We start from the raw sequence: 15,050 nt of genomic DNA, 5'->3' as shown, positions 1-15,050 counted from the left end.
AAAGTAGAATTAGACTTTGTTTGTCTCTCCTCCTGCTTCTGCTTTTAAAGATGTCATTTTTATGTATAAACATGACTAATCTCTAAACAGACATATTTGAGATTTGTCATCAAACAGGAAGTATAGAAGTAGAGGCTTAAATTTTTATTTGCAGGAGGTCAATAGGTGTTGCATGTTTATTTTAAAGACAACAGTAATTATAAATGTCATGATCTTATCTCTAGAATAATGGAATATGATTGTGAGTAAAAGTCAGTTTATGACAATCAGTGTTAATGAGAATGAAAGATATCTTGTTCTTTTAAACATGTAATCCTTTAAAGGAGGATAAGGGACTTTCCATCATGGCAATGTCTTATTCACACTTTTCTGCTGTAGTTATTTAATTGAAATATTAATCTAATCTTACAGACATGAGTAAATATACCAAATTACCTTTTTGCTTTACAGACTGCTCTCTCCCCCCAGCCCCAACTTAACCAGGCAAGTTTTATTCTGAATTTTTTTAAACGATATGGTGAGAACAAAATAAAGAAGCTTCTTTTTGGATAGGCAAGCACTAAAGTAAAATTTAAAGTATTAAATGCAAATTAAAGCATTAGGAAGGAATATTACTTAATATATAATGTTTTTCTTCAAAATTCAAGATTTATAAGTGAAAGGTTTCAAGTTTGGCAGCAAGAAAAGAAGAATCTTGCCGTATATAGAGTCTTTAGGGGTAAAGACTCTTGCCATTTATAGTTTCAAGTGTACGGCACATTGATTAGACATTTATACAGTTTATAAAATGAACTCCTTAATTATTCCTTCTCTCCTCTGGTTTTGCACCTAGCCAATATATTAATGCTAACTGTATTCCCTATGCCATGCTCCCCATCCCCGTGACCAGCTACCAACTACTAATTTAAACTTCTTTAACCCTTCACCCCATTCTCCCAGCCACCCAATTTCCCCCTCCTCTCTGTCTGTCACCAAATTGTTCTCTATATTTGTGAGTCTGTTCTTGATTAGTTTATTCTTTTTGTTCCTTAGATTCCACATATAAGCGAAATCATATGGTATTTATCTTTCTCTGTCTGACTTATTTCACTCAGCATAATAACCTCTAGTTCCATCCATGTCATTGCAAATGGTAGGATTTCATTTTTTTAATGGCTGCGTAATATTCCATTGTATATATGAACCATAACTTTTTTATCCAAACATCTATTGATGGGCATTTAGGTTGTTTCCATGTCTTGGGTATTGTAAATTGTCCTTTAGCTTATTTTTGTCTGGGAAACTCTTTATCTGTCCTTTGACTCTAAATGATAGCTTTGCTGGATAACGTATTGTTGGTTGTAGATCCTAGGTTTTCATCACATTGACTATTTTGTGCCAAACCCTTCTGTCCTGTGTAGTTTCTTTTGAGTAATCAGCTGCCAGTATTATGGGTGCTCCCTTGTAGGTAGAAAGCTGTGCAGATTTTAATTTTAGTTGGGAAATCTTGGTACAATTCTTGATTTAGATTATTAATAAGTATCAGAGCAAAAGAACAGAACTTTTTTTCTTCTGATAATGCACGTTTTTGTTAATTTTTTTAATTTTTATTTTTCAATTAGAGTTGACATTCAATATTATTTTTACATTAATTTCAGATATATAGCGTAGTGGTTAGATATTTATGTTAATGTTTTCAAAGAGGAAGAGTTTTTGTGGGTAATTTTTTCTCTTTAGAACGTATTGAATTTTCTATTTGCCACCATAACAATTTACCACAAATTTAGCAGCTTAATGAACATCAATGTATTGTCTTACAGTTCCATAAGTCAGATTCTGACATGGGTCTCACTCACCAGACTAAAATCAAGGTGTTGGCAGGGCTACATTTCCTTCCGTAGGGTCTGGACAGGATCTGTTTCCTTACCTTTTCCAGCTTCTAGAAGTCACCTGCATTCCTTAGCCTTTTCCTTCTTTAAATGGCAAAGACGAGTCAAGTCCTTCTCACATCACACCACTCCAGTCAACCCTTCTGCCTCATTCTTCCTTGTAAAAGATGCTGTGATTACATTGGGCCTATCTGGATAATTCAGGATACTTTCTCAATTTTCCTATTTTATTATCAGCTGATTAGCAACCTTAATTCCTCGTTGCCATGTAAAACAGAACATATTCTCAGGTTCCAAGGATTAGGATATGGACTCCTTGGAGAATATGTTGTTGGGGAGGGAGGGCTATTATCCTGCCTACTACAGAATGTCATCAATATTTTAGATCTAAGAAAGGATTGCAATTTAGGTACAGGTATCATTTTTGTAGTGTCATCACAATTATGTTCAGATTGCATTTTTCACTGGTGAAAATTGCTGAGGCTCTTATGAAGTGAAATATTTCCCCCTTCAGTTGCATTTGCATTGATTCCTGTATATTCCTTTTCCAGTAATGGAAATCTTGAGGTATAACTACTCTGTGGGATTAAATGGACTATTTGATCTCTGGGACCAATCCAAAATTTATTGAAATGAAGATGGTTATTTGAGATAGCTTAGCAAAGTGTGTCTCAAATGGGGCAATTTGCTCCCTCAGGGGATATTTGGCAATGCTTCAAGACATTTTCGATTATCACAATTGGAAGGTATGTACTACTGGCATCTAGCAGGTGGAGGCCAGGTGGAGGCCAGGTGAAGGCATTGTGTGATGCTCAACATCACACAATGCACAGGACAGGACCTACAATAAAGAATTATCTGATGTCAATAATGCCTAGCTAGAGAAATCTTGGTTTAGCAAGATGGCAACCTAAACCTTCCCTCTCCCTTTTTAAAGGCTAATTCTTTATGTTTCAAAGTTGAGTTAGATAATATACTGATTATATAATGGGTCAGCATTATCTAATGGATCGGTGTACACCAATCTTATGAAAAATTCAAAGCGCAAGACCTACTGCTTGGAGTAAATGAGTCATCATCTTCATTGGGTGATCAGGAATCATGTCTGGTTTCCCTCTGTCTGTAGTTCCTAGTACAGTGTTTGTCAACACCAAATGCTCAGGAAGTACTTTAACAAATAAAAATTACAGTGCATTAAAGGATTTGTTTATGAGTTCCTTTTCTAGTGAATAAGATGTTTTCCTTCTGTATACCTAATATTGCAATTTCATAGAAGAGCGACCTTGAAATCACTCTCACTAGTGCTAAGAACCCAAAGTAGCCTGTTTCCTGAGATTTTAATAGAAATCATCTGGAGAGGTCTCAAAAAATTTTATGTTAGAATTGAAAGTAAATTTAATTAAAGGCCATTGAGAAACCAAAAATCTCCAACTTTATCCTCTGCATTATGGTTTTACATGATAGTCTATCTTTTCAGGCTTGGTCACACACTATGAAAAAATGGATTTTGTTTTACTGGTGGCAAGGTGAGGTTCATAACCACCAGCTTCACACCATAAGCCTTTGGGGTCTTATACCAATAATGAAAAATCTGGTGTGAAATATAATCTACTGAAAGAAAATAAACATGACTTGGAGGGTTAATCAATGAAATTGATACCCTTCTCTCTTGGTTCTCATTTCTGCTTTTCTTCTTTATCAATATTTCAGGTGTCCCTGGCTCCATGCCAAATGCATCATGGACTGGTAACCTCAGAGCTGTAAAGTGGATTGACATGGAAGATAAACACGGAGGCTGCCACGGTGAGGCATTCATTTCACACTTTGAGGTCACACTGCTTATTGCTGTTGGCATGAAGGTAGTTGTGGAACACAGGGTTCTCATGGAGAGAACTGCTGGTATATTTAGACCGATCTGTGAGTTACTAATAAAATAGTTAGGGGCTTTAAGACACAGTTCTTGAAAAGTAAATTTAAGCATCTCACAGACATTTTTCAGCTCATAATTACCTGGGGAGATGTAGAGGTAGGTTCAAATTATAATGGTACTTTTTTCTTGCTAGTTTCTGCTTTCTTATTGTTTATTCCTCTTTCTGTTCCTTTTGGGAGTGCAGCAGTTACGAGGGGAAAGTGGTCAAGGTGAAAAGTGATGTCATATTTTCACCATGGAGCAAGCTGGACCCCTATCCCCTCACGTCAGCCACTGCTCCCTCCATAGACAGGCTTCCAGTCTGGAGGTGTTTGCTACAGCTCTGGAATAATGGCAGGTGACACTAATAAGAGAGTTTTCTCCTCCAATGAACAAGAACTAGAATCCCTAAGTAGTTTTATTTCTATAGAACCGTATGAAGAAGGATTTTTATCAATCTTGATATATATTTCATTTAAACTGTCGCCTTGTACATAGTGAGCATGTGTATTTGTTTGCTAGGGCTAGCATAGCAAAGTAACACTTATACGAAAGAAATTTATTTACTCACTCTCCTGGAGGCTGGAAGTTTGAGATCAAGGTATTAGCAGGTTTGATTTCTCCTGAAGCCTCTCTCCTTGGCTCATAGATGCTCTCTTCTTTCTGTGTCCTCATGTGGTCCTCCTGTGTGTATCTGTGTCCTAATCTCTTATAAGGACACCAGTCATAGTGTATTAGGGCCTATCCATATTACCTTATTTTAACTTCATTACCTCTTTAAAGGCCCTATCTCAAATACAGTCACAGTTTGAGGTAGTGAGGGTTAGGACTTCAACATGTGAATTTGGGGAGGGACACAATTCAGCCCATAATAGCACACAAATAATTTATTCAGTGAGTGAGTGATTCAGTGACTGAATGAGTGAGTGAATATGGAAATTTGACCTTTTTTCCCGCAGTAACAAGGCTTTGCCTCTTCCACTATTCTACTCATTCTACAGCTTTCTCGTCAGTCCATCTTATCTACACCTAATGTTTCAGATGACAACCTCCAGATTGCTTCTTTTCTGTAGCTTTCCATCACACACAACCTCCTTCTCATGTGTTTCTCTTGAGAGTCCCCTCCCACGGTGGACAGCAACATCCTCACATCACTGTACAGAAATCTCATCTATTCTTAAGCATATTCAATTTTTACCTTAATCAGCCCACATTTTCCCCAGGGGACAGCACATGCCATCTGTCTGCATCGTCATCTTGGCCTATCTTCCTACTAGAAGGAGGATGAAGAAGAGGTTGCTTTGCTCTTTGATCTCCTGGGACTTCTTTAAAAACTGGACCACCATCAGTCAGGTCCCAATATTTGGGATATGTTGTCTTCTCCACATCCTTCCATAACCCCTATCACCTACCCTCATCTGCTTCTCTACTTTCTCTCCAGCTGCAACACTTGAAGACTTCAACATCCACAACAGGGACCCATGTGACATCATTCTTTTGCAGCTCTAGCCTTCCTCTACCACAGAAGCTCCCACTCCACTGTGCAGCAGCCCTGCCTCACCCCAAGGAGAGCCTTATTTCAGCTTCCTTTCATCACCTCTATCCATGCCCTATCCCAGGAGAGAAGGTAGAGGATAGTCAGGTTTGCATTTTTGTAGGAACCTTTGCTGATCACATGACAGGTGTGGGCCATGAGAGTAGCCCCTAACCAGGAACCTACATTGGGTACAAAGTTTGGGTAGCCCTATCCCCTCTAGACAAATGTCTCATTTTTCTTCTCTTGGTACCTGTTATGCCAGTGAACATCGGAAAGCCTTATCAGGTTCAGAGCATAAAAAATTGTTTGTCCCCCAAACCACTATAGAGGAAAAAGAAAAAGACATAATCCAAACCAACAAGTCAGTAGTACAATCTGAACCTTTTCCCCTTGGCTGTAATAGGATTTGTTCCAAACCCGGGTGTGGGTGTCTGCTTTATGAGCCCTCTCAGCATCACAGAGCACCATTCCAGCTCCATGGTCTTGAACTTAGAGCTCCCATCTCTGATTACAATCTCTTTTTCACCCTACTAATTTCCTTCACCAATTCATGTACTATATATGTTTACTGTCTTTCTCCCCAGAACAGAATAGACACTCCAAGAGGGCTAGGATTTTTCACCAAATTGTTCATTGCTATATCCGCACACCTAAAATATGTTGTTGTTGTTGTTGTTGTTGTTGTTGTTGTTGTTGTTGTCATTGTTGTAGTTTTGCATTTGTGTGTGTGTGTGTGTGTGTGTGTGTGTGTGTGTGTGTGTGTGTGTGTGTGTTTTAAATCGGAGTTTCAACAGGTTCAGCTTTTCTAGTTTCTTCCTTTTACTGGTTTCTTTCCCAGGATTCCTTGTCCAGTCTGTGTACCCTATCAGCCATTCCATAATGTTTTAACTAACATTTTAGATTCCCTTGTCATTTGACCCTACAAGGCTGATCCTTACGCTTAATCATTACCACCATCTGCTTTTTGCCATTTGTGTTTCCCAAGAAGAATAATGCTGGAGAGTGATTACAGACCAGTCCTAAAACCATCTGCTATAGGGACTTGCCATCTAATTTCAGCTAGATGCTCCTGGATGCCTATTTATTCTTTAATTTATCTCATTATTTTCCTGGTGCCCTTCCCAGCATATACCTTTTCAGCTTTCCTGCTCATCTTTAAGCTATTAACCTAATGCTGAAACAGCCTTTTCACTCTCAAAAGATGATAATTTCAACCCTAGAAAGAACTTTCAAGACATTTGATCAAAATGTCCTAGTCAATTCCTTTTTCATGTCATCCTTTCCTTCATCTTAGAGTATTTCGGATACATTTTCTCATTGTTCCTTCCTGTTTCAGAAGGAATGTTACCCATCCTCACAACCAAGACTACCATCTGTGATCTCAGTAATGTGTGGGTCCCCCTAAATTATCCCCTTACTCTCTTGCATTTTCAGTGTCTTCCCTTTTGCTGGTTCTTTTCCTTCTCTCTGCGAGGATGTATTTGTTACCTCTATCCCAAAGACCAAGTTGTCTGTGCAACCTCTGTTTGATCCAGACTGAAATATTCTCGCCTGATCACTTCCATTTTCTTGAAGATGGGCATGCTGCCTATGCATTCACCACCAAGTTAGTCTTAAACTTCTAACTCAGTTATTCTTTAACTTCTCATAACTCTGGCTTCTTTCCTCAGTGGTTTCACTCTTTATTGTACTTCCTCTCAGCTATGTTGAATTAATCATCCAATCCTGTCAATCTTTCTGTACTCTGTCTCAGTATCCTTTCTTTCCCATTCATAGCAATCATTAATTTCGAACGAGCTCTCTGGTTTACATTACATTATTACTGTAGTCTCTTTATTGATTTCTAATGTAACCTGCAAAGTTCTACAACATTAATCTTGCTAAAATCAATTTTGTCCTTTGATTCTTCTATTCAAAAATCTTCAAAGACTTTCTATAATTATGGGATAAAAAAGTCCCAACCCTTTAGTATGTTTTAAGTCAGTTATTCACAATGGCTCAACTATATGCCAAGCAATCTCTTAAAAAGAGTTCTAACTTCCTACCATTCTTGCTTCTAGCTTATTTCCCAATAAAATTCCCTATTCTGGCAGAAAAATCCCATTCCTGCTGTTTTTCTAGAGGCATTCTCCCCAACTGAAGGCAGCTAACTCTATTCATCCACTAAATCTTCATTTGTCTTTCTGCATCCTTTTATTCAACAATTATTCATTTAATACCTAATATTTACCAGGCACTATTCCAAATGCAGGGGACACAGAAGTGAACAATATGGTCTCAAAATTTAGCTCTTCTAGAGCTTATATTCTAATCTGAGGAGAAAGACAATAAACAGTTGTCTGAAAAGAAAGACAAAATATTTTCCTTTATGGCACTGATATATATCAGGATACACACACACACACACACATCAATTGGCAATAAGAGCCAAAAGAAAAATGAAGCAGGGAAGCAAGGAGGTCCAAGTAGGCCTCATTAAGAAGCTGAAAGAGACCTGAGGTGGTTTGAGAGGGAGCCTTGAGGATGACTGGTGGAAGAGGCCGGTACTGGGAAGGAAGAACGAACATGGATTCTCAAGTAGAACATTCCAGGTGTGCTTGGGACCGGCAAGGAGGCCAGCATGGATGAAATGAATAAAAAACGGTCATTAAGGGTTATAAGTGAATGAGTATGTGGTGGGCGGTAAGTCCAGGTTACAAGGGGCCAGACTCTGAAGAGTCTTGAATGCCATTGCTAGGATTTGGGCTTTTACTTTACATGAGATGAGAAGCCATTAGAGGGTTCTGAGCAGAGGAGACATGTTCTGCTTACATTTGAAACAATTACTCTGGCTGTTGTGCTGAGAATATAACTAACAGGCAAAGGTAGAGGCAGTGGAAACCAGTAATTATTGCATCAACTCAGACAAGGAGATGGAGAGAGCTTGGACCAGGATGGTAGTAGTGGAGGTGGTGAAAAATGGTCAAATTCTATTAATATTTTGAAGGCTGAGCTTACACAATTGCTGACAGATTGGATGTGGTATGTAGAAAAGAGGAGAGAAGTGCCCAGGGCACCAAAGAATGGAATTGCTGTTGATTACAATGGGGAAGACTTGGAGAGGATTAAGGAGTTCAGTCCTAACATGTTATATTGGTTAGATTTATTACTCATCTAAGTGGAGATATAAAGTAGGCAGTTGAATAGACTAGGCTGCAGCTCAGGGAAGAAGACCGACCAGTGCAACCCATAAGGACCTCTCCCATTTGTACACTTCTAGAACTTCCCATCCATAACTCTCATTTGATAATACAGGAATTGCTTCATTGATGCCTACTGTGTTTTTGCTTTTTATTGTTTTACTCTCATTTTTTTTCAAATGCATATTTGTACCCTTTGTCTTTCTATAAAGAGTCTTCCTTGTGGGCTGGGTCTATACAATCGTATTTTATTAGAATCCCATAGCACTTGGCACAGTAGCTACTCAGTAATCAGGCCGTAAACTCTACCACTGTGCAAGTTCACCCCTGACTTTTGAGAACAGCATGTTTTGACTGTTTTTTGTTCTCTCCTTTGCAGGCCACTATGTACATGGCATTTGTATCTATGGAAACGGAGACTTAAAGTGGTTGATTAATTCACCAAGCCTTTTTGCTAACAAGTTTGAGCTTACTACATACCCTCTTACTGTGGAATGCCTAGAACTGAGACTTCGAGAAAGAACCCTAAATCAGAGTGAAACTGCAATTCAGCCCAGCTGGTATTTTTGATCTACCGCGACTCATGACTGAAGGGAACTTGCAGTTGGAAAGACGAGTCTTTCTTTGTGAGAGAACTTTGCCTTGGTTAACAGTTTCATGACTGAGGTTATGGCTTCAGGACATGGCTACACTATTATATGTTACAATATCCATTAGACACTGTGAAATACACTAACAGGATGGCTTCACAGAGCGATCCTGGCACTTTGGCCACTCTGGCCATTTCTTGATGTTCACCTCTTTGTCAGTCTTGTTCTGATCAATGTCATCAGATCTTTGCACCAGATGCTCATGATATATAAATGTTCTAATGAAAAGGAGAATTTTAGATAATATGATTTAGGAAAATGAGAACGGTTTCTTTGAAAGAGGGAATCTTTTATAACAGATCTATAGCCATATATTAAAGGACACCATTCTTATTTGTTCAACCGCACAACTCATCAAGCTTCTTTAAAACTTGAGCTACTGAAACTGAGAACTACATCTTTTTCCTGAGATTTAACACTAGCATTTTCGGTTTACTTGTCTGACATTCTGTATAGAATATAAATTCATTAACAGGAGGCAAGATGTGAGCTAAGACAACAACACTGCTTGCTGCTTCAGTAAAAGGAACCCCTGGATAACACAACATTTCTCGATTGTGTCAGAATGTGCTTGGTCCCTTTTCCATCATTTGTCATTGAGAACACTGAAAAGTTCTTGCAGAATGAAGACATTCTTAGAAGAGAGGTGGTATTGCATGGATCTAGTCTCAAATCTCTAACACCTCAGAATGAATCACTTTCCTCTTTTGTCACCACTCTCACCAAAGTAAAAAATGGAGATCAAATTTTAACCTGTGAGGCTTTTAACAACTCTATGATGTTCTCTGAATGGCTTTATAATGCCTGGTGCTGATAAGAATGCCTAGATGTTTAAGAGCTTTCAATAAGCATCTCTGTCATTTATCCCTTGTCTGTTCACTCATGCAATTCGTTCAGCATGCAGTCAATAAATATTTCTTGAGTACCTATTATATGCCAGACATGCTGAGACAAGCAGGAAAAGTAAGTCAGAAGGTCTTTCACTCTAAAAATCTTGATAATAATGTTAATGTTGGAGAGGCTGCTCTAGGGAACTTTAGAGGATGGTTGCATTTTAATATGTTCATCTGCAGGGGTGTAGATTGTGCTATGGGACCAAGGGTCTTCCAAATTACAACTTGAAGTTTAAATCAGAGGTTATTTAAAAGAGAGAAGATAAAGAGGTGACATAAACTAAAGCTCTGTCAAGGTATTCTGCTAGCTCACTGCATTCAAACCTCTCAACATTCCTTTGAGGTCTTCATTTATTGTCCCTGTTTGTCTTGCAGGTGAAGTAAGTGAGGCTTGGAGAAGTTGTTACTAGGCAGTAGGAAACAAGTTCTCTGACAATTGGGATTCTCTTACTGGTCTTATTTCATTTCCCGAGGTGGAATATTAGAGAAGGTGAAATAAGGCCATATTTAGTATGCCAGAGAAGGTAGGTTTTAAGAATGGTCTCGGTGTTAATATTGAGAAAAGGTCCTGTCACCTCAGAAAAATGTGAAGTCTACTTTTGTATTCATCTAATCCATTGAAGTCCTTAATATTTATTTATTCTGATGAAAAACAATTACTACAACTAATGATACATTTAATTAACACAATTTTTTTCCTGTAATTGTTGTACCCGTTGAATGTTAATCATATTTAAAGGGAATAACTATGAAATAAAGCTTTTTTTTTTTTTTCCTGCTACTAGAAAAGGTGGAACTGTATTAAATGGTAAAGAGCTGAGGGGTAGGAAATACACCAAGAGCTAATGGCAGAGTCTAAAAATTGTCATTTTTCAACTTATTTAAATGATGCTGCATGAAAAGAAGAAATGTTTTTACACTGGATCTTTCTCACTTAGAATGAGAAGCTTTTTGGAATAGAAGATGTTTACATGTCTGTTGCTTGTCATCTCTCCTATATCTTAAATATTTTAATATTGGAAGAGAGTAGTGTTTGGCCTAGTGGGTTTCTGCTAGTCCATGGAATGCCCTAAAACTACTGAATCAGTCTTTGTTTTTGATGATGTTTCATGTTGTTTTCTTGAAAATAAATTAATATATTGTTTTCCACCTTTGGGGTTGTTGTGTATATTTATTTGATGATTGGTTAATATCCACTAAAGAGCATGTTTAACAAGGTAATTCTAGCATTTAGAAAAATACAAATAAGCACATTTATAGATATACATATACCTGTCTAAAAAAATGTCCATCCACTGAAAAATAATTAAACTTTCACTTTTGGGGATGTTGGGGAGAGTTTTTAGAGTGATAGGGAAGAGGATATAATGGAAGATCGATTTCAGTTAAATTGGGTACAACTATTTTAAAATTTCAGTTGAGAATAAGTTATTTTATAGTTGCTTGCTTTATTCATTTTTTTAAATCAAGATAGAATTTAGAAAAAAGTGTCATGTTACTAGTATCATAATTACTTGATTAATTATCAAATGCCAAAGTTTTTGAGAAGCTATCAGTTCTGTTTTGCTAAAGAAATATTGCCTCTACTAGACAAATGGAAACTGATAGAAATCCTAAGGAAAATAACTCAAAGGACATCTTCTGCACCATTTTTTAAAATAAAACGTATTTTAAAACCAAAGTGAAAAACATTTCAAACAAAAATAATAAAAAATATGTAGTCATAAAAATAGAAAAAGAATACAGAAGAATATAGAATAAAAAGTGAATACAGAAGGGTATAAAATAAAAAAATGAATTCCTTTCTCCAGAGATAGCCACTTATTTGGTGTATATTTCTAAGTGCCTTTTCAAGCGTTGATATATATATACACACATACATATATCCTACTGCAGAGCTGTCCAATAGAATTTCTGCAATGTTGAAAATGTTCTATATCTGTGCTGTACAAAAATGGTAACCAGCTATTGAGCACTTGAACTATGATGGTATGACTGAAGAAATGTTACTTATTTTTAATTTTATTTAGCTTTAATTAATTTAAATTTAAATAGCCACATGTGACTAGTGGCTATTGTACAGCACAGTTATAGGTACACATCCATTATGCACATGTGCTTGGGTACACAGTAGAAATAAAAAGACACTGGCTTTTTTTTTTTAATGATTTGATTATATAGACATATAATAGAAATTATATCTTTTTGCAACTTGCTTTTTTGGGGATCTTTAAAATTAAACTTAATTTTCAAATAGTTTTACAGAAAAATTTCAGATAGTACCAAAAGTTCCCATATACCCCACACTGAGTTTCCCCTATAATTAACAGATTATGTTAGTATGGTACATTTGTTAGTGGTCCAATTATCATTATTATCCAATATTCACACTTTATTTAGATTTCCTTAATTTTTATTTAATGTTCACCCCCTCTTCCCCAGGATCCCATCCAGAATACCACATTACATTTAGTCATCATATCTCCACATATCTCTGGGCTGTGACTGTCGGACTTTCCTTGTTTTTGATGACTTGACAATTTTGAGGGGCACTGGTCAAGTATTTTGCAAAGTGCCCCTATTTGGTTTTGTCTGTTGTTTTTCTCAAGATTAGATTGAATTTGGGGGTTTGGAGGAGGAAGACCACAGAGGTAAAGTGCCATTTTCATAATATCATATCAAGAGTACATACTGTCAATATGACTTACCACAGTTAATGCTGACCTTGATCCCCTGTCTTAAGAGGTGTTTATCAGGGTTCTCTACTGTAAAGTTACTCTTTTATCCCCTTTCTTTTCAGTATTCTTTGGAAGGAAGTCACTATTCACAGCCCACATCTAAAGAGTGAGGGATTACACTACCCTTATTTAGAGGAGAGTATCTACATAAATTACTTGGAATTCTTTTATACAGATTTGTCTCTTTTCCCCAATTTATTTATTTATTCAATCATTTATATCAACATGGATTCATGAATATTTATTTTATATTTTGGGTTATAATCCAATACTATTTTTTTCTCAATGTTCCAGGCCTTGGGTAGCTTTCAGTTGGCTCCTGAGTTCCTTTGACATACCCCCATCACCATGGGGCTTTTTCTCAAACATTTTCTTACTTTCTCACACTACAAGATGCTCTCTTGCTGTTTTCCTATTCAGTTTTGAGAATAAATGACAAGTACAGTAGTCACGGCCTGAGAAGTACATGGTAATCTGAGGCTTAGACCTTCAGGTAGAGTTTGGTTCACTTCACCAAGTAAGCCGTCTGCACTAGCAGAGGTGCTAATGAAGGATAAGAATCTGAAATGAAGAAGAGGAGACACTGAGTGCCAGTTATGGCATTGAGACTACCTGCAATGATAGAAGATACAGGTCATTTTACTAATCTTCCCTTCATAAGTTTTCCCCAAGAAAAGACCCCAGATCTTGGAGGAGCTGCTTCCTAAACTTAAAGGAAGAAATAGATCAAGCTTCTCAAATATGGATGCTGCACTGCACAAATGGGATCTCCCCAGGACTGAAGCCATCAGCCTTCTCTGAGAATTTACCCTTACTCTCACCCAAGGTCACATCCCATCTGGGGTCAGCCTGCATGCAATGCCTGGATGAGGTAAGGCTATAAAGGAATTTGTACAGAATTTATATTGATAAATTTGGGGGGTAATTAAACCTCAATAACATTGAGCTGTTAATATGTCTATTTATTCAGGTCCTCTTTTATGTCCTTTATTAATATAGTTTTTCTTGCATAAGTCTTGTATGTGTCATGTTATGTTTATTATCATGTATACAGAGTTCTTTGTGCTGATTGGGAATGGAATTTTTAAAGACTATTTCTATTTTACTATTGATAATGTAAAGGAAAACAATTAATTTTGATCCCGTATGTGGATTTTATTAAACTTTTTCATGATTTCTAATAGTTTCTCAATGTGTTACATCTCATATTTTCTGGTACTTATCTATAACAGTTTTGCCTTTTCCTTCTCAATATTAAATCACCTGTCTTGTTTCTTTTTCTTGTCTTCTTACATGGGCATAAATTTGCACTACAATTTTATTTTATTTATTTATTTTTTAAACGCCTATAGCACCTGGTATTCGAAGGTGGACTCTCATCCAAGTACTAACCAGGCCCGACCCTGCTTAGCTTCCAAGATCAGATGAGATAGAGTACGTTCGGGGTGGCATGGCCATAGACTACACTATAATTTTAAATAGTAGCAGTGATAGCAGTTATCTTTGAGTCCTCGACACTACAGGGCATGTTTAACTCTTCTGCACGGTGTTAGAAGTTTAATGTAGATGTCTTACCTTTTACTGAGGTAAGAATCAAAATACCAGAAAATGAACATAAATCAAAATATATGATCCTTTTTTTTTTTAATATTTGTTATCTTTTTTGTTGTTGCTTGATGGAATAATGGATGATTTAGTTTGTAAATTTTTTCTTTATAACTGTTACTTCAGAAGGTGAAAGGAAAATGTCTCATTTCTAATCTTCTTAAACAGTAAGAATGTACTATAGCAGTCCATGTCAAGTGGGAAACTGGAGTAGAGATGCATTTGAACAGACTATGCAAACATTTGGGAGTTTGGGAAGACTAATGCCCGAGCTGGAAGTTTTCTAATGTAATTGCTCCCTCTTCTGGTCAGGATGGCTTAGGGATTAAGTGATCAAGCCAATGGGAAAAACAGTAGAAGTCAGCTCTCTCCCAGGGCCAAATTTTGACCTTAGGAAGAAGACTAACAATGTCTCTGAGAAGAGGAAGTTAAAGGGTGGAGCTGACCACACTCACTTGTCTATGAGGAACACTTGCAAGCTTTGAAAGTGGTGGGCATCTATGATGGCTGTCTGGAAAATAAACCTCTAGTAGTCCTGTTGTGGGCCCAGGAAGCCTGACCTACATCTTGGGAAGCATCCTGGGGACTGTGTTAGACGAGTGGACTGAATAATATAAAACTAAACAGTTCTTAAGAAAAGAAGATAAAATTCAAAAATTGAGAGCAAGCAG

At 37.1% G+C, this 15,050-nt stretch overlaps 1 protein-coding gene and 1 pseudogene across 2 annotated transcripts in view; one reads left to right on the top strand and one right to left on the bottom strand.

The window, feature by feature from the left end:
• Positions 1-11,189, top strand: part of GCNT2 (glucosaminyl (N-acetyl) transferase 2 (I blood group)) — an 85,485-nt gene extending 74,296 nt beyond the window's left edge. Inside the window, exons 2-3 of one of the 2 annotated variants that reach the window (XM_039858109.1) lie at positions 3,579-3,671; positions 8,873-11,189. In XM_039858109.1, the coding sequence (XP_039714043.1) occupies positions 3,579-3,671; positions 8,873-9,063 (284 nt within the window). In that variant the 3' untranslated portion in view covers positions 9,064-11,189. The remainder of the gene's footprint in view (positions 1-3,578; positions 3,672-8,872) is intronic. The other variant, XM_039858110.1, reaches the window with a different exon arrangement.
• Positions 11,190-14,117: 2,928 nt separating this feature from the next.
• LOC120599008 (uncharacterized) lies at positions 14,118-14,236 on the bottom strand (annotated as a pseudogene).
• Between the last annotated feature and the right edge of the window lie 814 nt (positions 14,237-15,050).

This window comes from Pteropus medius, unplaced genomic scaffold (assembly GCF_902729225.1).
Source record: "Pteropus medius unplaced genomic scaffold, Ma_sr-lr_union100, whole genome shotgun sequence".
NCBI lineage: Eukaryota > Metazoa > Chordata > Mammalia > Chiroptera > Pteropodidae > Pteropus > Pteropus medius.
This window is presented reverse-complemented; position numbering and strand designations above follow the sequence as displayed.